Below are 22,780 nucleotides of genomic sequence, written 5' to 3'. Positions count from 1 at the left end.
AACAATCAGAAAATAAAACACATTCATTTTGCAAAGTTCCTGATGCACATTACCGCCTGCATTATATTCCAGGGCTGCCATAACATTTTTGTAGGCAGCGTATAAAAATGTTTGAGTCGAAGCCAGAAAAGGATTCAAAGGGAATGGCAAATATAAAAGAAAAATTTTGATTTCTTCTTCTGTCTGCATTTACTTCTAGTTTTGCATGAAAAACTGCAGATATGTTTTTTTTTCCAAAGAATACTATGGGGTATTTACTAAGTTAGGCATACCTATAGGTATGGCATCCGAGTGCCTGCTGTATCCCATTGATTTCAATGGGGTGGAAGAGGGTTCGGTTCCAATGTCACAGAGCAGAATAGGACCTACTCTATAACTATAGGAGTGGAGCATCAGAACCCCACTTGGAAGAGCCTTGGCCTGCACACTCTGTCATGTGCATGAGGCCTAAGTTTTACCCTTGAACTAAAGTGATGTGAGTATGCTGCATTCAGACAGCTATAATACAACTCATCTATATGCAGCTGAAAACATCTTCGGCTCAAAAAGCACATTGCAAAAAGATTTTGTTGCAGATTTTGCTGCAGTCTTCCGAACCAAAGCCAAGAGTGGACTTAGCAGAAAGGAGAAGTAGAAGTGCTTCATTTATATTCCCCATTCCTTTCCAAGCCATTCTTGGCTTTGGCTCAAAGAGATGCAGCAAAATCTGCAAGAGAAAACGTATCTTTCCACAATGTGTGACCTCTGTCTTCATGTGGAAAACAGGATTTGATCCTTTTTTGGGCACAAATACAAACATGGGGGAGGTGTATTAAGACCACCCAGAATGCAGCCTCAATTTACAATTTTTTTAGGCTGATTTTGTGTGGAGAAGTGTAATTTGAGATTAGTAACACAATGTAACTTCAGATATAATGAGTAGCAACAGCCTCCTCTTCATTTTTCTAAGGTCAAGGCCACACATGACTAGTTAGGTAAAGAGTTATATAACTGATCATGTATAGCGTCAGTCAGTGTAGCCTACATCCACCCAAAGAGCCTGAATCGAATCCAGGCAATTTGCATCCCTATGGCAACCATTTTATTGGACTGACTTTAGTCTATTCAATGATCTCTGAAAATGGCCATAAACAGGACATGCGAGTAGTGGCATAGACACTCGCTGCTCCTGTGCCTGCAACACTGGTATAAAACACAGAGGCAGTAAAAACAATGCAGTTGTTAAAAAAGTACAGAGAGTGTGACAATAGACAGAAAACACAGGTATTTTCAGTCAACGACTGGTCAAAAATATTCAGAATGATCAATCTGTTTTTTTTGAAGACCAAAGTTTGCCATCTGTTTGATGGCTCATAAAGTTTTATGTTTGTGTAATGACAGTCACCTCTATTACAAAAGTGTCTGACCTCTGCATAAGCAATGCCGCCCCTGCTACCTCTTGTGCCACCCCCTCTACCTCAGATTGTAAGCTCTTGCGAGCAGGGCCCTCAGTCCCATTGTGTGACATGACTTTCTTTGTAATGCATCTTTCTGTCTGTATTTGAACCCTACAAATTGTACAGCGCTGCGGAATATGTTGGCGCTATATAAATAAAATTGATTATTATTATTATTATCTGTTGGTCATGAATGTTCATGGTATGTACATGCCATTTTGTCAGATTGTAAGACACAAAGCAAAATCGGAACACAAAATAAACGTAAATATATCAGTTCCATTATGTATTCTACGCCCTATAAACACATGTCCTTACCACAAAAAGCGCAAACACAAACCACAAAAAGGGTAAGTATGACATAATAAACACACTAATAATAAAAATCTCAAAAAATCTTTATTATAATAATTTAACACATACACAAAATAGGACGATGCAAAGAAAGCAAATGTACACATACACAAATGGGTATAATGGATGCCACAGCAAATAGTGGTCCCTGTGAATACTGCTAGTTTCCCTCATGAGCCATAATAAAGTACAAAATACACACTCTCGTATTATGTATTGAAATTCACATAGGTGAGTGTTACCATCATAAACAACTATATAGGACACAAATATAAATTCTGACTCCCAGTATTTTTATGTTCACCCCTAAGGATGAACAATATATACTATAATATCAAAGACTACAGGTCCTATTAAGATTTATCTTACTTCCTGTATACAAAGAGCGGCGTATACATTGCCCTCAGAGGTCTAGTGACCACCATATGTTAGAAGAAAGACATGTTGCAAGTACAAGAAGATTTGTATAGACACTCACCCATGGGGAAGGTAATCAGCAGATCACCAGGGACGGGCACCCACTACCCAAACCCCGACGCGCGTTTCGGTGCAGAGAGCCTTCGTCAGGAGGAGGAGGAGGAAACATACATGTTCCCTATTTATATGCCGGCATATAACATTGGGGTCCAATGGGAGCAGTCCCAGCTGCTCACAATAAACTCGCATCATTGCGAGTGTACGCCGCGGGCGAATGGCGGCGCATGCACATGGTGGCACACGGACAGAACACATGACCGGGACCCGAGGTATCGCGGTCACGTGACCGTGGTCTCGCGATGTTACGGCTCCGGCATGTGTTCGTGCGAGCGCCCACCAGGCATGCGCACTCACCCGTTGCAATATGTTATACAGTTACTATGGATTCATCCAAAGGACCCCAAAGACTATGGGTTAAAGAGATAGTAACCTATATTAAATTCAGAACAATGGAAGTATACAATCAAGATACCTTTACAGGCTAATAATTACATTATGTACCAGGTGATAATGTGTATTATAAATACATTAATACAATTCAAAATAGCACCAGAAGACAAAGGTGCTATATAAAATGTTACAATATATATGAAAATTGTGTATTAAATAACAGAGGTGACACATATATTGGCCCTTGCTAAATGTGATACCAACATTAACCAATATGGTATACAAAAATATTAAATATTATATTTAAATATATATTCTATCAAAGAATGTTTTTATATACTACATCCATAAATAGTGATAATACATTACAGTGATTAAAGAGAAAAATAAAAAATAAAAATTGAAAAATAAAAAATAAATAAAAATAAAAAGTGAAAATAAAAAAAAAAATTATATAAATAAAAAATAAGATGAAAGTGATAATAATAATGATAATAATAATAATAATAAAAATAATAAAAATAAAATTATTATGGCTCATGAGGGAAACTAGCAGTATTCACAGGGACCACTATTTGCTGTGGCATCCATAAGGGCTAGTTCACACGTGGGCAAAGGGGAGTTTTTTGACAGCGGATTTCGCTTCAAAATCAGCCCCTTTACAATGGAGCCCTATGTGAACAGCTAGCTTTTTTTTTCCCGCTAGCTTTTTTTTCCACTAGCTTTTTTTTTCTGCTAGTTATTTTTCAGCTAGCAGAAAAAAGAAGCGACATGACCTTTCTTCAGGCGTTTTCCGCCTGAAGAAAGCAATAGAAGTGAATGGGAGGCAAAAACAGCGCAGGTTTTTTTCAGCGCGGTTTTTTGCAAAAAACCGCGCGGAAAAAACCGCTAGCGTTTTTTTTTAGCCCATTCACTTCTATGGGAGGGGAAAACAGCCTGGCTTTTTTTGGAAGCGGTTTTTACAAAAAAAAGCTCCAAAAAAAGCCTGGCAATGTCAAAAAAAAGCTTCCTAATTAGGAAGCGGTTTTTTTCAGGACCAAAATAAGCCAGGAGGTTTTTACGTGTGAACTAGCCCTTATACCCATTTGTGTATGTGTACATTTGCTTTCTTTGCATCGTCCTATTTTGTGTATGTGTTAAATTATTATAATAAAGATTTTTTGAGATTTTTATTATTAGTGTGTTTATTATGTCATACTTACCCTTTTTGTGGTTTGTGTATGCCATTTTGTCAGCCTAGATGGCCAAAATCACCAACTATGTAAAGAAACATCATAGACAGTGGCTGGAGAAGAACATCTGCATGGAATATATCAGTGAGTAAACAGGCAGTGGGTGACCATTCTGATAGAGATGTGCAGCGGGACTTAAAGACGTTGTCCCGTTATAGACACTTATTCCCTATCCATAGGACTGGGGATTAGTGTAAAATTGCTGGGTGCCCAACCACAAGAGAGCTAGTCTTCTAGGGCCCTAAGACTCATGCCTGGTTTGCTTGTGACACCTACCATGTACAGAGCACAGATGTGCTGCTGCTTATGAGAGAAAGCAGATATGCTGGTACAACATCATTAAACAGGTAGTTGTAAAACAAATATGCCCCATGTGAGCATATCCTAAACCCAATCTTACAACTCCATTGCATCTTTTTGGCTATAATTGTTACCAGTTAACTCTTACCATGGTCTTTGTGGCAAACATGTAATTCTCCCTAAGCTGGAACCCATCCACATTCTCAATAATCAGCTCTGTGTTGTCACGAGACTGGAAATAATCAGTGCTGCGCAGGACAGTTGAAGTTCCCCGGGGTTCATGGCGTTCTACATAAACGGTATTTGGTTTGTCAAGAGGATCAAAGCCCCTGAATAGAGAATAGAGAACCAGTGAAAGAATCTATATGACATTATCACCATTGTGGGCGGGCAGATAACTAAAGGAGTATTAAACCGCGTTACCTAATTCCATCATGTTACTGCTAGTTGAGACATCATAAACACCCGTGTTACCCACGGCCATGGAATTAAAGCAGGTTTCACTAGTAACTTTATATTGTCAAATACATTTGTAACAATTGGAAAACCCATTTTCATTAACCCCCTTCCCACCTCCCAGACATTTTTTGATTTTCGTTTTTGACTCCCCGTCTTTGTACTTTGTAATGATACCAATTAATATTCTGTATGATGTACTCGGCAGCTAGAAAAAATTCAGAATGGGGTGCAATTGGAAAAAAACTGCATTTGTGGGACTATTTTATGGACTTTGTTTTCACAGCGTTCACTGTGCAGCCAAATCACCTGTACACTGTGGGTCGATACAATTCCGGGGAAACTAAATTTATATAGATTTTTTTATGTTTTAGCGCCTTTATAAATATCCAGAACTTTGCAAAAAAGAAAAATTGGAGTCGCCATATTTTGATTCCCGTAATATTTTTAGATTTCCATGTACATATTTGTTACATTACTATTGACGCTGGTCATAGACCAGCCTCAATAGGTATATTCCTATTGCAGGTCTGCAAGACTTCATAAGTCTCCAGGCTGCCATAGGAACAGGACGGCTTCCACAATGATCTCATCACGCAGAAGCAGTTTTGCAACAGTAAGGGCAAGTTCACACAGAGATTTTTGGTCAGGATTTTGAGGTCGTATCCACCTCAAAATCCTGACCAAAAAGACGGCTCCCATTGAAATCAATGGGAGCAGCTCAGGTCTTTTTTCCAGGAGCCGCTTCTTCCAGCTCCCAGAGAAAAGAAGTGAGATGCTCATTCTTCAGGCCGTCTCTGCCTCGCGATTTGGCCTGAAGACACTCCCTCTTCCCGACTAGGCCCATTCATTGGGCCTAATCCGGAGCGGAGTGCACAACTGGATGCCGGAGCAGTGCACCGGCTTTCAGTCGCGGCTACCTGGCTTTTGGTCCAGAACGTGAGGCAGCGTCCGTCTCAGGTTCTGGAACAAAAAACGCTGTATGAACTTACCCTTAAAGTATGGAGGCGGAGAGGAATGGCCCCAGGGAGTAAATTTTCACTTTGGATGGGGTCTCAATTAGTAATGCCCACGATCTGAGTGTACTCTGATAAAGGGCATTAGCTCTGGGTCTCTGCTGTAATGTACAGAGCGGCCTACATCTTTGGCTGCAGCAGAGTTGAATTATTTGTTAATTTATTTGCCAGCCAAGATTATGAACCTTGTGGTGAAGACCTCTCTCAATCATTGCGTGCACCTACCAGTAGAAGGACTTGACGTGCTCCTGAATCATTATCCATGTCTGTCCAAAATCTTCAGATTTCCAAAGCTGAAAAAAGAAGAAAAAAGTTTTTCTATGCACCCTATTCACCCACAGAAAATGAATCCATGAAGCAATATTTCCTCTATTTGAATAACGTGTACTTCTTATCTACACGAAGGAGCTGACAACCTATTCTGTCCTAATACTTCTCAAAGTCGAGGTTTTTCTGCAATTTTATCTAGTCTAGAACAGGGGAACCCAATGACAGGGGTTTGACCGGTATGAGGCCGTAGCTCACTTGGTTACGAGCCGATTCGACTATTGAGAACCGCTGAAAGCTACTAGTTGTTGGCTGATGCTCCTCGGCTGTGTGTAATATGCGGCAATACAAGCATGTGAGCATCGGAGGACATCTGGTAAATGTCCACAGGACCCATTTTTGAGAGTGGTTTTCCAGTGTAGGCTACACCATCAGATCACTTACCACTTACATGGTTACTAATGCAGCTCTTCTATTCTGCTCCCAGAACCCTCGCTATGGTGCCACTGTGATGGGGAGCATAACAGAAGGTACATACATCCTGTATAAAGAACAGATACTGGGAGCTGCATTAGTAACCAGGTAAGTATAATTTAATTGTAATTATAATATCGGTATGTGGGGGAAGGGAAGGGGGCTATTAGGCCACAATTACAGAAATAATGCCACACCCCCAGTAACATTACCAATGTGTGTGGAGGGAGACTATTACCTATGGGAGAGTACTATTAGAGTTATAGTGCTATTAGAATTATAGTAACCCCCCCACAATTATAAACAGTCCTCCCTACACACACACTCACATAATGTTATGAACTGGAGGGCACTATTACTGTAATAGTGCCCTAATAGTGCCCCCACAGATAATAGTCCCCCCTCCACTGTGGGGGGGGGGGGTACTATTACAGTAATAGTCTTCCCTGAGTGATGGTCCCCCCTGTCCTACCTATACTTTATTAAGCGAGTGCTCTCCATATCACCCCTGCGCCGTACCCATACTTTTACTAAGGGAGCTGTCTATAGCACCAATAAATTATGCATGATATGGAGAGAGATCTCTCTTAATAAAGTATGGGAAAATGTATAAATGTAATAACTAAATATGCACTTTGTATTGTCTTATGAGTCGCTCAAATTGCCTCAACCATGCCCCGCGACCAATAACCTCCGCTAGGTCACAGGATAATTGTCTTGCATTAAAGTGGTCCTTAGTACAAAACAGGTTGGAGACCACCGATTTAGACAATGTTCTGTGAGTTCCAAGCTACTCACAGAACACAGACCTTAGCTGTGCCAGTCTGTATGCGTTTTGGTTGAAATCCAGACATCCATACCAGACAGTCACGCGAGTTTATGTCTACTGATAATAGAGCGATTGCCTGCAAAGTGACTTAGGCACTTCTACGAGCACTGATAATTTGCTAACTCAGCACAACTCAGTTTTGATGCAAAAATTTCATATAACTGCACTTTACCTGTTTATTTGGATGCAGCTTGTCATATCCCAGAACTAGGTTCGTATCATTGCTGTGCAAAAGGAGATCAGTTGGTTTAAATGGAATTGAAAACCCCTTCACAGTAACGCAAAAATCTGTCGAGATCCACACGTAGTTGGCATTGGCATCAACAAAGATGTACTAAAATGAAAGAAAAAAAAAAAATCAGGACACAAAAAGAAAAGTTTCATTGTCGCTAATTTTTAGGTCACATGAACCACCCACTGCCAGCTCCAAAAATAATATGGTAACGGGAACAAGTTTCACGCTGCCAGAGGCAGTTGTCACCTTTGGCAGAATTACTGTACCGATGGCTGCAAATAGATTGAAAACCTAGCATATATCTCAACAACTAAAGCTTATATTCACACAACGTCATATAACGTCCTTTTTTTTTAACAGATGTCAGTATTAAATTCAATGCAAGCAAATGGTGGCTATTCACGTGACCTATTTTAATGGTCTGTAGTAACGGACTGTGAAAATAATGGTCTACCATTAGCCTCTATTTATTGGGCTTCAGAGATGATGTTATCTGTTTATACCACTGAGGTCAATCTCTGACTGCAGGGGTAAAATTGTGTCAACATGACACCATGGACACTGGAGGTGAGTAATGAAAGAACAGCAGGAGACTAGGGAAACATCACAACAACTGGTAAGGTTATTACTTATTTTGTTATTTTATACCATGGTCAATTGTTTGGCTGGAGAAGCTAAGGTTACACATGCCTGACCCATTTCGGGACATTCCACAGCAAACATGCTTCTGGCAAAAGTAGCTGAAATCAGGTTTCAATTGCATTGTGACTACAGCCAAGCAGGTAAGCACAGTTGTTTCGTCACCATAACAAATGAATGCTGCCCCATCCCATAGCAGACATTCCCCTGGTAAAAAGCATATGAAATTATCCGGTTTTCGGAACATATGTTACACCTGTGGCTGGTCCAATTTTCAACATTTGCATTGCTTGTGGCCCCATTATTTAAAACGGTTGTCCCATTGTGGACACTTATTCCCTATCCACAGGATAGTTATCATGAGGACAGGGGACCGAAAGTCTCCCTCAGGTCTCCTTGTGAATGGAGCGCCAGTGCTCCTGCGTGACCAGTGCACCATTCACTTCTACATGGCTGCCAGGACCCTTATCTCCAGCAGCCCCATACGAGTGAATGGAGGGCCAGCCACACATGCACACTGGTGCTCCGTTTAAAGGAGGTCTGAGGGGGACTTTCGCTCTTCTCACCTCCTGATTACCGGAAGACCTAATGATTGGGCCCTCAATGCTCGGACACTAATCTCCTGTCCTATAGATGGGGATAGGTGTCCATAACAAGACAACCCCTCTAAGGACAGCTGTTTTGTTACCATAACAGATTGTGTTGCACTATTCTGTTTATCAGACTGAAAACATCGCCTCTTCTGTTTTCTTTTGTCACATGATATTCTATAGGTGTGGTATCCCTAGTTAACCACGCCATCCCATTATCCACTGGGTGGGTAAACCTGCAGTTTAAAAGTTACCCGCTTGTTGTCCACAGGGCTGTGGAAGAACTGGGCCACAGTGGGAACGCTGTCGTCTGAGGAGTTTCGAAACTTGTCGGATATTCTCTTGAAGCTCTTTCCATAGTCATAAGACACGTAGACCTGAACAGAATCAGAATTATAAACAGCATTATATACAGGGAGGATACAAGGACAGGCATCAACAAAGGATGATTGCCTAAATTTTTTTTAGATAAATCAGATCGATAATGGACCTGTACATTCAGTGCAGAGAGCAGAGGCAGGACGGTGCAACATGGAAGAAGCAGCCCACTTCTACGGAGACCTGGGCGACATGACACACAATTAAATCCTTTAGTGAAAGAAAGACTCTGTGCTGACTTACATTGCTGCTTTTTGTGCCCAGAGATCCCAAGCTGTCTCTGGTGAGACCCACAATGACGTTGCTTCTTTCTCCGGCCCAGTGGACGACAATTTGGTTGTGAGAGTCATTGAGGCTGACCTGAAATTGGAGGAATGATTTAATCCAATTACACTTAGAACTTCCTTAACATTGTCAATCCTTTGCTTGTTGTCAGTGGGCACACCCAGAGGCCACTGCTTACATATTACTGACTCTTTTGTTCAGAGCAGTAGCACAGGTCTCTTTTGTCCTGGTTTTCATAGTTTTAATCTACGTTAAATACGTTGTGACGTACCCACCAGCTGTTTGAGAACTACTATGTCAGGACAAATTTTCAGCTTCGGCATCTGAACAAGAATTGTCCCATTCACTGATAGCAAGCATAGAGAAAAATTGCTTTTTGTGCTAAAATATTGATGACTTATCCTTATCAAGTCAGTGAGGATCTGACACCCCTCATTCCCAGAGAAAGGAGAGGAAAGACAGTTCTGTTCTTTGTATAATGATAGAACCAAGTGGCTGCACCATATCCCTTATTCAAGTGAATGGGAGCGGAGCTGTAGTACCTGGTTTGGCCACTACGCTGAGAGTCAGGGTAAGTTCACACAGAAGAAACGGCTCCCGGAAAAAAGAACTGACTGGCTCCCATTGATTTCAATGGGAGCCGTCTTTTTGTTACGGATGTTTGCAGATACAGCCTAAAAATCCTGACCAAAAAACTTTGTGTGAACTTACCCTAGAAGCCGTACGTCTGTGCATTCTCTCTGTATCAGCTGCTGTGAACAACTGATCCTAGGGGTGAAGGATGTCAGGCCCCCATCAATCTGATAATGACCTATTTAGAGGGCAGGTCATCAATACTTTGAGTCCAGAAAACCTGATTAAAATAGTGAGGAATTTACTTGCACTCATACATGTATTAGGATCACCACTGTTAGCAAGACTGTAGAGGATCACCTCTGTTAGCAGGACTCGGTTAGGAAGGTTACACAAGAGATTGATGTATTGTCTGTGCAAGTCATGAAGGACAGAAGTGTACTTTAATATGCTACAAGTCTATACATTGACATGTGTCATGTGATTCCTTAAAGGTTCTGATAAATGTTTGACAGGGCTCAAAGAGTTTGTGCTTATACACATCAAGGAAACAGAACAAGCAAAGTTCTGCAAGTAAAGCAAAGGTAGGGCAGGAGGGGGATTGCAAACAGCAATGGAAAATGCAGCTAAGCTGGAGTTACTGATCAGTGTCATGTCCTATTGGAATAGATCCAAAAAATAGCAGATGCTAAACAGAAAATGACATCATGACTGCACTGGCGACTGCAGCATAATGCTGCTATAAAGCAATAAACAGCAGAGCCTCATAAATAACAGACAGTATTGATACAAGGGCACAATGAATGGAACCAGTGTGACTTGTACAGTTCACTCTGTGCCCATGTAAACCAGGGACATCCAGCCAGGAGAAGGATATACTGTATACTGCATCACCCATCACGCTGTAAGACAGCTGCAGACAGGAACCACAAATGTCAGATCATGTCCTGAGACCCGCTCTAGTATTCTCCCTGGTATAAGTATCTGAAATCTGCAGCAGAAACCGCACTTCACACCAGTCAAGTGATCATTTCATTTTACAGTCAAGTGTGTGGGTGTAAATTTTAAAGAGACCTAGTCTATTTCTTCTCCATACAGTCCTTTGCTCCCAGTTATCAGCCATTTGAGGCTGAGGAGAGGCTGACTGAAGGACACGGCCTGATGAAGGAACCTAGCAGATCTGAAAGCTTGCAATATGTCATCATTTTTTGTTAGCCAATAAAAAAGGTATCAACTACTGACAACTCTCAATCTTTACATGAAGGACATAGTGAATACATTCTAATGCTTTTTGTCATCAGCCGCTTCAGACATAGAACAAGATGACTGTAAGACAGGTATATACAATCTATTGCTTTCCGATATCAGTCACTTCAGGTTGATGCTAGGTTCACACTAATGCTTGGGTTTCCGTCCTTTGGGTCCACCTGGGGACCACCCGAGTGTCCACCAATTTTATACTGAAACCAGCAGAGAGAATAGTCCTCCTGGAAGGACTTTTCTCTCCATTTCGGCAGAGTTTCCTATGGAGGCTCCTACGCTAGTGTGAATCCAGCCTGAGAAGATACTAACTGACATTAGGACAGGTTAAAATCTATTATCCCCTGTGATCAGCCATTTTGGGCTAGGGAGAGGCTAATCTACAGTAAGTGAATGAAAACATGCCTGGAATAAACAGGTTTGTCCAAAGATAAAATGGAAATAATATAAGGGCAGACTAGATAGACCATGTCGTCTTTATCAGTTGTCTACATTTCTATATGACTGCAGTGTTCTTCTCTAGGAAAAGTGACAGTAAGTAAAGAAACGTCCCTGTAACCATGACCAATACTTTGTGACATATCTCCATTGTTAATAACTGATAATGGCCACTGTGATCTAAGTGGACATTCACACTACCGTTGGTGGCTGTCAGCAGTGTCCCTAGCTATTGTCCATTACAAGATTTTAGCAACAGACACTCAGAAATTTGTTAAAATCTTCATTCATTTAAATGGGATTTTATCTTGTGTCCATTAGTGTCTGTTAGTGTCCGTTTACACCCAAGTCGTTTTTTTTCCAATAGACAAAAAAATCCTACACGCAGGACTTTTCTGTCCGTTCGAAAAAGCGTACGGCAAATGTCCATTATTTTTTTAACATTGAAGTCTATGGGCAACGGTCAGTAACTGATAGCCATCAGTTACAGTCCGTTTGTGTCTGTTATGATAGGTGTTTTTTTTTTGTTTGTTTTTTTCAAACTGACACCTTCATAACAGAATCCAACAGTAGTGTGAACCCTGCCTTAATAATTTACATAAACTGGGGATATTTAGATTGAGTCCTTTCATTTATGCAAAACTGGTAGAATAAGTTCAGCTTTTCTCCAATCTATTTCTTGGACAAGTAGCATGATGTTTTGAAGACTGAAAAATTTGATGAAAATGAACTCATGAAATCTAAGGATCTTTTTTTGCACAAATTGACTGTTTGGATGTTCAGAAGTCAGACAAAGCTGGATGAAAGCCTACCTGCCACTTTATAAGCCTAAGCAGAGCTATTCAGTAACCTGGGAAATCTGGGAGAGTAAAAGCAAGCTTTGAATGAGCTGTAGAACAAACTGAGGATCACTGACATGAGCGGAAGATGAGAAAAAGGAAGGTGTCACTTTGCCTCTGGTTAAAATCTACATTGCAAATACTGTGACGACTTCACCACTAATAAAGAGGATGTGAATTCACACGTAGAGGCTGCAAATGTCAGCACCCCATAGAAAAAACTGATCAGCTACAATGTGGTACACTACTGATGGCTGCTGTCCTATAAATCCTCTGTGCTGCTATTTCATTTCATTCTATACTGTCTAGATCATCCATTGTGGCAAATTTGAGAGATAATTCATCAAACACGTAAAGGAGGTGAACCTATGAGAACCTACTTTGCACATTCAAGGCTGAAAGCCATAGAGACCAAATACTTAAGAGTATTGTATCGCCTCTGCACCACCCTCCACTCAGACGCTGCAGCGCAGGAGGAGTGTTCTGTTTGATTCTTTGCTTAGAGCTTTTTGTTGCTCTATGTGAACACTGCTCTATGACCTATCCTCTGTAATTGGATTTCCAGCGCACCCATCTCCTGCACCTTGTTTCCCTCTGTCCATCATATGGTTAATCTTAGTTTTGCCTGTGTGATTGACAGCCCATCTAATAATCAAGTCTAGGGCGGGTCTTGGACTTCCTATATACAGATCATCAGCCCACACAGGTTTGCTGGCTATTGTGACTCTGTCTGAGACTTTTTCCCTGCTAAGCTCCTCTTTCTGCTACTATGGTATTACTGACCTCTGACCTTTAGCTTCTCTTGTGACTACTCTTTTGAATTTCGATTTTGTACTGCTTTGTCTTTCTGGCTTTGACCCTTGGCTTGCTGACTTCACTTCTTTGTTGTTTTGTCCTGTCTTGTTCTGTGTGACATTTATTGCTAGGAAGGGTTTTGTTGCCCCGTTGTCACCTAGGACAGGTCAGGCAAGTAGGCAGGGACAGGGGCTGGGTCGAGTTAGAGTTCACGGTCTCTGTCTTTCCCTTCTTCCATTGTTCCAGTAGCAGCACTAGGGAATTGCACAACTAGCAATTTCGATTTTGATAAATTTGCCCTAAAGTCTATTGGAAAGTTGCAGAACTAACCATTACACAATGACTAACCATTATTTACATAACTTCAGAATAAATCTTTAAAAGATCAGAACACATTTATTGTCAGAAATATACAATACTGGAAGACAGGGAGGGGCTAATACTTTTTCACAGTACCGCCATTGCCCTGTTATTGAGAGAACTCAATAGGAGCTGTGCTCTGCTGCACACAGTGAAGGTTGAATAAATGGATATATATGGGATGGGAGGGGGGCTGTAACTGAAGATAATGGCTCTGAGCTCAGGGACGATAGTCTCTGGGCGATGGTTTCTAGGTGACTGAACCCATGATCTGTTTGTTGTTTGTCTGATATGAGATTAAACAGGTTCATCGCTGCACACAGCCTGCTCTACCTGTGTACACAAAGAGTGTGGCTGACGTCTTTCCCCATTCCTGTCTGCGATATTTGTCTCATGCAAAATGTCAAATTTTCTCAAAATTTCATTAATGAATATAAGTAATTATACCCTTCCCCCACACACAGATCAAGTTTAAAAAGCTTATGTGGACTCCAAACCAAAAGGGAACATACCAAAGAGGCAGCTGGAGAGGGGTGACCTTGGCAGGTGTATGAACAAGGCTTCCCCATCACATACAGTAGGAGAAGGCAGCATTGTCTATAGACCCTTTAGAGGATGGGGGATGGACCTAGAACATACAGCTCATCCATCTTCTATCTCTACTCTTTATTTCCTTTGTGTGTATTAGAACAAACACTGAGAAAAAAAAAGCCAAAAGTTATATAATTTCATGCAAAACTACAAAAATGGGGCGGAACAAATTACTGGCACCCTCAACTTCATATTTGGTTGCACACCCTTTGGAAAAAATAAGTGAAATCAATCACTTCCTATATAGAGATGAGCGCGTACTGTTCGGATCAGCCGATCCGAACAGCACGCTCCATAGAAATGAATGGATGCACCTGGTACTTCCGCTTTGACGTCGGCCGGCCGCTTAACCCCCCGCGTGCCGGCTACGTCCATTCATTTCTATGTGAGCATGCTGTTCGGATCGGCTGATCCGAACAGTACTCGCTCATCTCTATTCCTATAACCATCTACAAGCTCTCAACTGGAATTTTGAACCCCTCTTCTTTTGCAACCTGCTCCAGGTCTCTCATATTTGGAGGGCGCCTTCTCTTCTCCCAACAGAAATTTTAAGCTCTCTTCACAGGTGTTCAATGAGATTTGGATCCAGACTCCCTGCTGGCCACTTCAGAACTCTCCAGCTCTTTGTTTCCATCCATTACTGGCATCTTTTTCAAGTATGTTTGGGGTCATTGTCCTGCCAGAAGACTCATGACCTAGGACGCAAACCCAGCCTTCTGATACTGGGTCCTACACTGAGACCCAAAATCCTTTAGTAATCCTCATATTTCATAATGCCTTGCACAGTCAGGGCACCCAGTGCGAAAGGCAGCAATACAACCAGAAAATATCTTTGAACTACCACCATATTTGATTATTGGTACTGTTTTCTTTTCTTCGAAGGCCTCATTCCGTTTTCAGTAAACAGTAGAATAATGTGTTTTACCAAAAACCTCTATATTGGTCTCATCTGTCCACAAGATGTTTTCCTAGAAGGATTTTGACTTACTACATTTTGGCAAGCTGCAGTCTAGCTTTTTTATGTCTCTGTCAGTGGTTGGGTCCTCCTGGGTCTCCTAACGGATAGTTTTTTGTTTGTTTTTTCCTTTTTTCTATGTATATTGTGAGGACCATATAGAGATCACAATATACTTTTTTTTTTTATCCTATCAGTATGTCTTTGTAGAATGGGAGGAAATCCACGCAAACACAGGGAGAATATACAAACTCCTTGCAGATGTTGTTCCTGATGGGATTCAAACCCAGGACTCCAGCACTGCAAGGCTGCAGTGCTAACCACTGAGCCACCGTGTTGCCCCACCTAACAGATAATTGCCATTGACAATGATGCACCCTGAGTCTGCAGGACAGCTTGAAAATCTTTGGAACTTGATTGGGGCTGCTTATCCACCATCCGGTGTTGCAACACCATCAATTTTTTTTTCCGTCCACATCCAGGGAGATTATTTACAGTGCCATGGGTTGCATACTTCTTGATTATTTTGCGCACCGTAGACAAAGGAACATCAAGATCTCTGGAGATGAACTTATAACCTTGAGATTGTTGATATTTTTCCAAAATTTTGGTTCTCAAATCCTCAGACAGTTCTCTTCTCCTCTTTCTGTTCTCCATGCTTAGCACGGTGCAGACAAACACAATGAAAATAATTAGTCAACCTCTCTCCCTTTTTATCTGGTTTTAGATGTGATTTTTATATTGCCCACACCTGTTACTTGCTACAGGTGAGTTTGAATGAGCATCACATGCTTGAAACAAAGATATTTACCCACAATTTTGAAAAGGTGCCAACAATTTTGTCCGCCCCATTTTAGGGGTTTTGTGTGAAATTATGTCCTATTTGCCTTTTTTTCTCAGTTTTTTGTGTTGTTCCAACACACAAAAAGGAAATAAACAGGACATGTTGATCCAGGGTTTTTATACTGACTGCCAGATTGGAGTCGGGAAGGAATTTTTTCCCCCTGAAATAGGGAAATTGGCATAAGCCTCATGGGATTTTTTTTTTTGCCTTCTCTTGGATCAACACTGTAGGGGATTGTAGAGTTATAGGTTGGACTTGATGGACTGATGTCTTCATCCAACCTCATCTACTATGTAACCATGTAACTACCCTGCATACTTTAAAATGCTCTTAAAGGGATTCTATCATTGGGGAAAAAAAACTCATTTTTAACTAAGCACATATTTGCATAGCCTTTAGAAAGACTATTCCAGACACAAGTTTAATTTGTTAGTCCTCTCAGCTGTTTATTGACATGCTAATTATCCACCTCGGCGCACCGGAAGTTCAGTGAGCTCCGTGTACTGTGTGTAAACAGGGGAGGTGAGAGCAGGGAGGCTGCTGCTAATGATGATGAGCCTCCTTGCTCTCACCTCCCCCCTGTTTACACACAGCACACGGAGCTCACTGAACTTCTGTTGCTCCGAGGTGGATAATTAGCATATCAATAAAAGCAGGCTAATTAAAAAACGGCTGAGAGGATTAGAAATTAGAGGTATGTCTAGAATAGCCTTTCTAAAGGCTATGCAAATATATGCTTAGTTAAAAATGAGTTTTCCCAATGATAGAATCCCAAGGGGTTGTCCAGGATAAACTCCTAATTACCCCTAAACTAAACTCCCTCTACCCACCCAACTTCTAATTTATATAAATTAAAAAAGATGTATAATTACCCATATCCCTATAGCGGTTATGTGACCACTCCAAAGACACTTTCTGATAAGCCAGTGACGTTCCGTTCCACCACTTCCAAAACGGAATGTTACCATTACTCTTCCTCCTCCCCTATCCCTTACAATATTTACCAAGCCTTCCTGTGTGCTTGGAACAGGTCCTCCATTCGGGCGGAATTGCTAGTTAGTGAGTGGGAGGGGCTAGACTTAGTGAGTGAGTGAGGATGGGAGGGGCTAAGCTAATGAGAAGCAGGGTTTGGTAATGGAGTGAGAGAGGGGGAGGGACTGAGGGAGTTAGTGCAGCAATTTACACAGGAAGCCTGCACAGCAGGAAGCTTACACCATGTGAACAAACACAAGAGGACGCAGCAGCAACCAGAGACTAGCACTAACAGACCTTTATTTAAAAAAAACTAAAACATTTTCTGCCTGGAAAACCCCTTTAAGTGTACCCACACTATGTAATCCAAGGTTCTCCCCGCATCATATGTTCCAGTAATGCAGGGAATATCAAGAGCGGCTGAGAAAATGACGCTCTTGAAAAATCTCACCCTTGGTTTAAGATAGGAAACTTACTATTAGCTTCAGTCTGTGTCTTAGCTTCTCTCTCATTGGGCTGCTCTTACCCCTCCCCATAGACTTCTAGGGCAGCAGTAATTTGATACTTCAGTTAGCAGACACAGTCTAGCTTGGTAGACCAAGATGGATTCCGCAGAGATTTCTGAGGGAATCTTCATTTAAAGGGTGACGGAGGTGGGGTTGGAAAAGCCTGATAAGTGTAAGGTAAATGTATATTACAGTCACATTTTAGGAATGAAATCCATTCGTGTAAAACATATAATAAAACTAAATATACTGGAAAACAGTAACTTCCTGCAGTATAAGTGTTTACCACCCTGAGCTGGATGACATGTATGACATAGGGAAGTTGTAAAGGTGAAGGTCTACCCTAAAAACAGGTGTTACCACGTGGAGCCGCCCTTAACAGCGTAAACAGATAACAGAAAAGGATGGATATTATTTTACTTATACTTTTTATGCAGAGAATTTTCCCATGAAAAGACAGTGAGAGGTAAAGGAAGCCAAGACATTTTCACTGCCCCATTAGCAGGTTTCATCTTTCATAGGACACAATACATACTTGCTGATTTGTTCTGGAGACGGGGTCACTTTTAGGGCTGTAGTTGTAATGTGTATATGTAATAAATATATATATATATATATATATATATATATATATATATATATATATATATATATATATATATATATATAGTGACCATATTTCAGAATCAGGGTAATGAGTCCCCTCATGGGTAATACTGACAGCAGGGTTCGTGCCGAATGTAATCTGTACAAGTACAAGACTTTTACAATCATTTTCCTAATCTGCCTGGTACAAGGAGACTGCATGACGGAGCTTGTCGGTACAAGATGACCCACTTGGCATCAATGAAAAGAGTGTGGAGGTGCCAAAATTGGGTCTTACACCAAAATGTACATGCAAGAGTACAAGGAAAATATCCAATTCTGAACCCTATATGATATGCTCTGATACTCCAGAGCTGCACTCAATATTCTGTTGGTGGAGTCACTGTGTATATACATTACTTATCCTATACTGGTCCTGGATTACATAGCGCACTCTCTGTTCTGCAAGTTGTTAATGGAAACAATCAGCAGGCTTGTAGACAGACATATGTCATCCAGCTTACCCTAGAATTTGAACTGAATATAAATCTGTACAGTCAAGGAGAGTTGCATACCACCTCACTTACTGTCTTCTACTGCTTTGTCTGTAAATGTGTCAGTCTTTACTGTAGTTTTGACATTCTATTCCTGAAGCATGAATGCATCATAACTACCATCATTAATGCCACATCTGTAATCTATGAAGGCTCCTGGAGGGAGTCACATCAGTCCAAAATGTCATCCCAGGACATGAAATGTCAAACACTGGAATATACGAGAAGGCAGCAGTGCCAAGCAGACATAATAGAATTTTCTGAGCGGTATAATTCAATGTCACCGCTCTCAGCCCTTCCCTATCAAAAACAATAGATAGTTTATAATAAAAAGACGCAGGAGGCCAGGATGAGGTGGTGGATTCCATTTCTGGTGTCAGATGATACTGTCATGGCGAACTATCCCAAAGAAAACCACGAGTGGCACATGCAGAATACCCTCCATGATTTATGTGATGGTGTATGACATGACAGTGTTCACATGTGAACCGTCCGCGCGGGTTTTGACACAGAGAGATTGAGTAGCCTGTCCCTAGCGGCGAGCCGTGTCTCTCTCTGGTCAAAACCCGCCTGCCGCGACCATCGCGGTCGCGGCTTTCCCCTCCTATGTCGGCTCAAATGAATGAGCCGATATAGGAGGGTGCTGCTGCTAGGCGGAAGTCGCGGCCCAGCGCGCCGCGGCTTCCGCCTGAAGATAGGACATGCCGCTTCTTTTATCCGCTAGAAGCAGCCCGCCACTAGCGGAAAAAAGAAGCCCGGCAGTCTGCAAAGACCACCATTGTAAAGGGGCGGATTCTGAAGCGAAATCCGCTGTCAAAATCCGCCCCTTAACCCACATGTGAACGAGCCCTTACTCGTATATAATGGGTGCTATAGCGGTGAAGAGAACTACAAAATATCTCACTGTGATCATATATAGAATGAGGTACAGCACAGATGCCCCTAGGTTACCCCACAACAGTATTTGCCAATAAATTGGACACTGAACAAATGCACACCCCTGTACAGGACATGTGTAATGTGGATATAGGTGAAGTATACAGGTACCAATACAAAGCAAAAATATAGTATACTAGCTGGTACCCGCGACTTCGTCTGCTGTGATTGTAGAAGTGGGTATATACAGGCGTGGGTAAGGTTTTCGTACTGTGTATAAGGTATGGGATATAAAATGTAACTGTATCTTGTTTTTGTTGTAATTCTGAGAGCACATGAGACTTTTGTGTTGAATTTAATTTGTATTTCAGCCGCTATACGGTGTTGGTATAAACTGTACATAGTGTCTTTGGGACAGAGGTATTTCAGGTTAATATACTTCGATATACGACATTGTATGAGTTGTTATTTTGCCCAAGTACATGTAAGTTTTGGGCACAGGATACTCTTGAGCAAGCAACATAAAGTCTGGCCCTGTGCATGACAGTTTAGTAACTCCATGCGCCTCTTATTAATAGCAATTAACCCCATCATGTCCCTCACATTAACCCCAGTGTAAGAGTTACTGATAGAGATGAGCGAGTACTGTTGGGATCAGCCGATCCGAACAGCACGCTCGCATAGAAATGAATGGACGTAGCCGTCACGCGGGGGGTTAAGCGCGCTGGCTACGTCCAAGCGGAAGTACCAGGTGCATCCATTCATTTCTATGGAGCGTGCTGTTCGGATCGGCTGATTCCAACAGTACTCACTCATCTCTAGTTACTAATATGTGAGAGACTTGGAGGTAATAATTAAGTATCTTCATTACTGAGGTCTTTTATTATTACCTCCATATGTCTCACATATTAGTAACCTTTATATGGGGCACACAGGGGTTAATATGAGGGACATGATGGGGTTTATTCCTATTAATGTGAGGCACATGGAGTTACTAACACTAAACTAATAACCCCAAATGCCTGACATTAATGAGAATAGGAAGTAAAGGAAGGGAGCTGTGTGTTTCTTACTTTCAGTTTGCTAGCAGCTTCGGCAGGAGCTATCACTATAGCAGGCAGAGACTTGAGCGATTAAGCTCCACCCCCTGGGTTTCCTGCACCCCTCTCAAAGGGGTGTGTCCTTATGCCTCAGCTCTAGCAGAGACTTCATTTAACTCTTGCAGGTCCTGTGCTGCTGGCATGCCAGTGAAATATGGCAGGAGTGCCACTCTTGGCATGTGTGCCAGGGGTTGCTGACCTCTGCTGTAGAGGGTAATATGAATTTTGTGGCTTGCTATGGTCCAAAGTGTGTGAGATTGCAGAGATAGTGATGTGAGTTTGGGTTTTGTGGGGGTCCTGGGAAAAACGTATGTGTGCTATTGTGACGAAAAGTAGCCTATTGCGCAATCGAGTGTAGGGACTATGTTTGTGGAAAATTTCAGCCAAATCGGTGGAGCGGTTTTTGCGTGATTGACCGCCAAACATCCGAACATCCAAAGGGTCCTGGGAAAAACGTATGTGCGCTATTGTGACGAAAAGTAGCCTATTGCGCAATCGAGTGTAGGGACTATGTTTGTGGAAAATTTCAGCCAAATCGGTGGAGCGGTTTTTGTGTGATTGACCGCCGAACATCCAAAGTCACAAACCCACAAACATTTCACATTTATAATATTAATAGGATACAGTTGGGGATAATGGATCTAGGCAGAATATAGGTACAAAGGTTAAACAGTATAACAAAACACAGTATTTATCAAAGCATGGGGCTGTATAAAGAAATGGGGTACAAAGCTGTACACAGAAGTGGGGGATAAAACATAGACATTCAGGTCATATATGCCTATAGGCAGTATGTAAGTGCAGGGGGGCAGTATACAGAGACAAAGAGGCAGTATATAAAGTCAAGGGAGCAGGAAGTATTATATGGTTGCAAGTACAATATGTGGGGGCAGTGTGTTGAACAAGAGGCTCAGTATAGAAACAGAGCGGGCATTATAAAGGGAAAAGGAGGCAAGTATACAAAAGGGGACAGTATACAGAGGCAGAGGACAGTATACTGATGCAGTATATAGAAGCACAGGACAGTATACAAAAGTGGGAGATTAGTATACAGAGGCAGAGGACGGTATACTGATGCAGTATATAGAAGCACAGGGCAGTATAAAGAGATAGAGAACAGTGTGGTATGCAGTAATGGGGCAATACACAGAAAAAGAGGACATAAAGGTAAATAGGTGGTGTATAGGTACAGGGGCAGTGTACACTGTATGCGTGGTTATGCGCTGTATAAAGAGACAGAGGGGCAATTTTCATTTGCAAGGGTCAGAGAGGAGCAGGGGGTATTATATAGTGGGTAGTATATATGGACAGCATCTTAATGCAGATAGATAGATAGATAGATAGATAGATAGATAGATAGATAGATAGATAGATAAAAAACCATAACAGTCTATAGAGGTAAAGGACAGTATGTTGATGCAGTATATGGAGGCACAAGCTGTATACAGGGGAGTAGTATACAGAGGTAGAGGGAAGTCTGTAGATGCAGTATACAGAGGTCTTATAGAAAAGGCATTACATGATAGCAATGTGACAGACAGCAGGCAGTATACAGAGGTTTCCTATATTGGACAGTACATATGTGCAGCTGAGAGTCAGCAGGCAGTACACGGATGCAGTATACGGATGCAGTACCTATACATAGCGGACAGCCCTATACATTACGTGATATGAGGACCCGGGGCGCACACAGGTGAGCACAAAGCACCGGGCACACTATCAGGCTCCCTCTCGGCTGCGCGCTCCCCTCACCTGGCCATACACCCGCACCGGGTGCTCGGCGCTGGGCTGTGAGCTTCTCCTGCTTCGTGTGTGTTCTCCGCTCCTCCCGGGTCCTGGGTACCGAGCCGTCAGTGTATGCCCCTCAGCAGCGGCGACCCCCAGCAACAGCAGCCCCAGACCAGCCACGGAGACCGTACATCGCCGCCTCCTCACCGCCTCACACTCCGCCATCTTCTGACAACACGTGACCCCCCCTTCCCCAACACCGCCGCCTACCGGAGACACGTGACCTACCGGCGCCGGTCCTCTCTCAGCAAGTCGCCTGTCCCTGCGCGGGTCCTTCGTCTGTAGACCTCCAAATATCTCCAAGGGTCAGTCATTGCACCTCCATCTCTCCATATATCAATCATTACACCCTAAACCTATCAATGCATCAGTCATTACACCCACAA

The 22,780-nt window shown here is 42.1% G+C and overlaps 1 protein-coding gene across 1 annotated transcript in view; it reads right to left on the bottom strand.

Annotated features, from left to right (window-relative positions):
* Positions 1-22,571, bottom strand: part of SORL1 (sortilin related receptor 1) — a 79,702-nt gene extending 57,131 nt beyond the window's left edge. Inside the window, exons 1-6 of the mRNA XM_075280066.1 lie at positions 22,359-22,571; positions 9,317-9,433; positions 8,950-9,072; positions 7,404-7,565; positions 5,887-5,954; positions 4,338-4,518 (exon numbers count right to left, since the gene is read on the bottom strand). Coding sequence (XP_075136167.1) covers positions 4,338-4,518; positions 5,887-5,954; positions 7,404-7,565; positions 8,950-9,072; positions 9,317-9,433; positions 22,359-22,559 — 852 coding nt within the window. The 5' untranslated portion in view covers positions 22,560-22,571. The remainder of the gene's footprint in view (positions 1-4,337; positions 4,519-5,886; positions 5,955-7,403; positions 7,566-8,949; positions 9,073-9,316; positions 9,434-22,358) is intronic.
* Positions 22,572-22,780: the final 209 nt, after the last annotated feature.

Source organism: Leptodactylus fuscus, chromosome 6 (assembly GCF_031893055.1).
Source record: "Leptodactylus fuscus isolate aLepFus1 chromosome 6, aLepFus1.hap2, whole genome shotgun sequence".
NCBI classification, from domain to species: domain Eukaryota; kingdom Metazoa; phylum Chordata; class Amphibia; order Anura; family Leptodactylidae; genus Leptodactylus; species Leptodactylus fuscus.
This window is presented reverse-complemented; position numbering and strand designations above follow the sequence as displayed.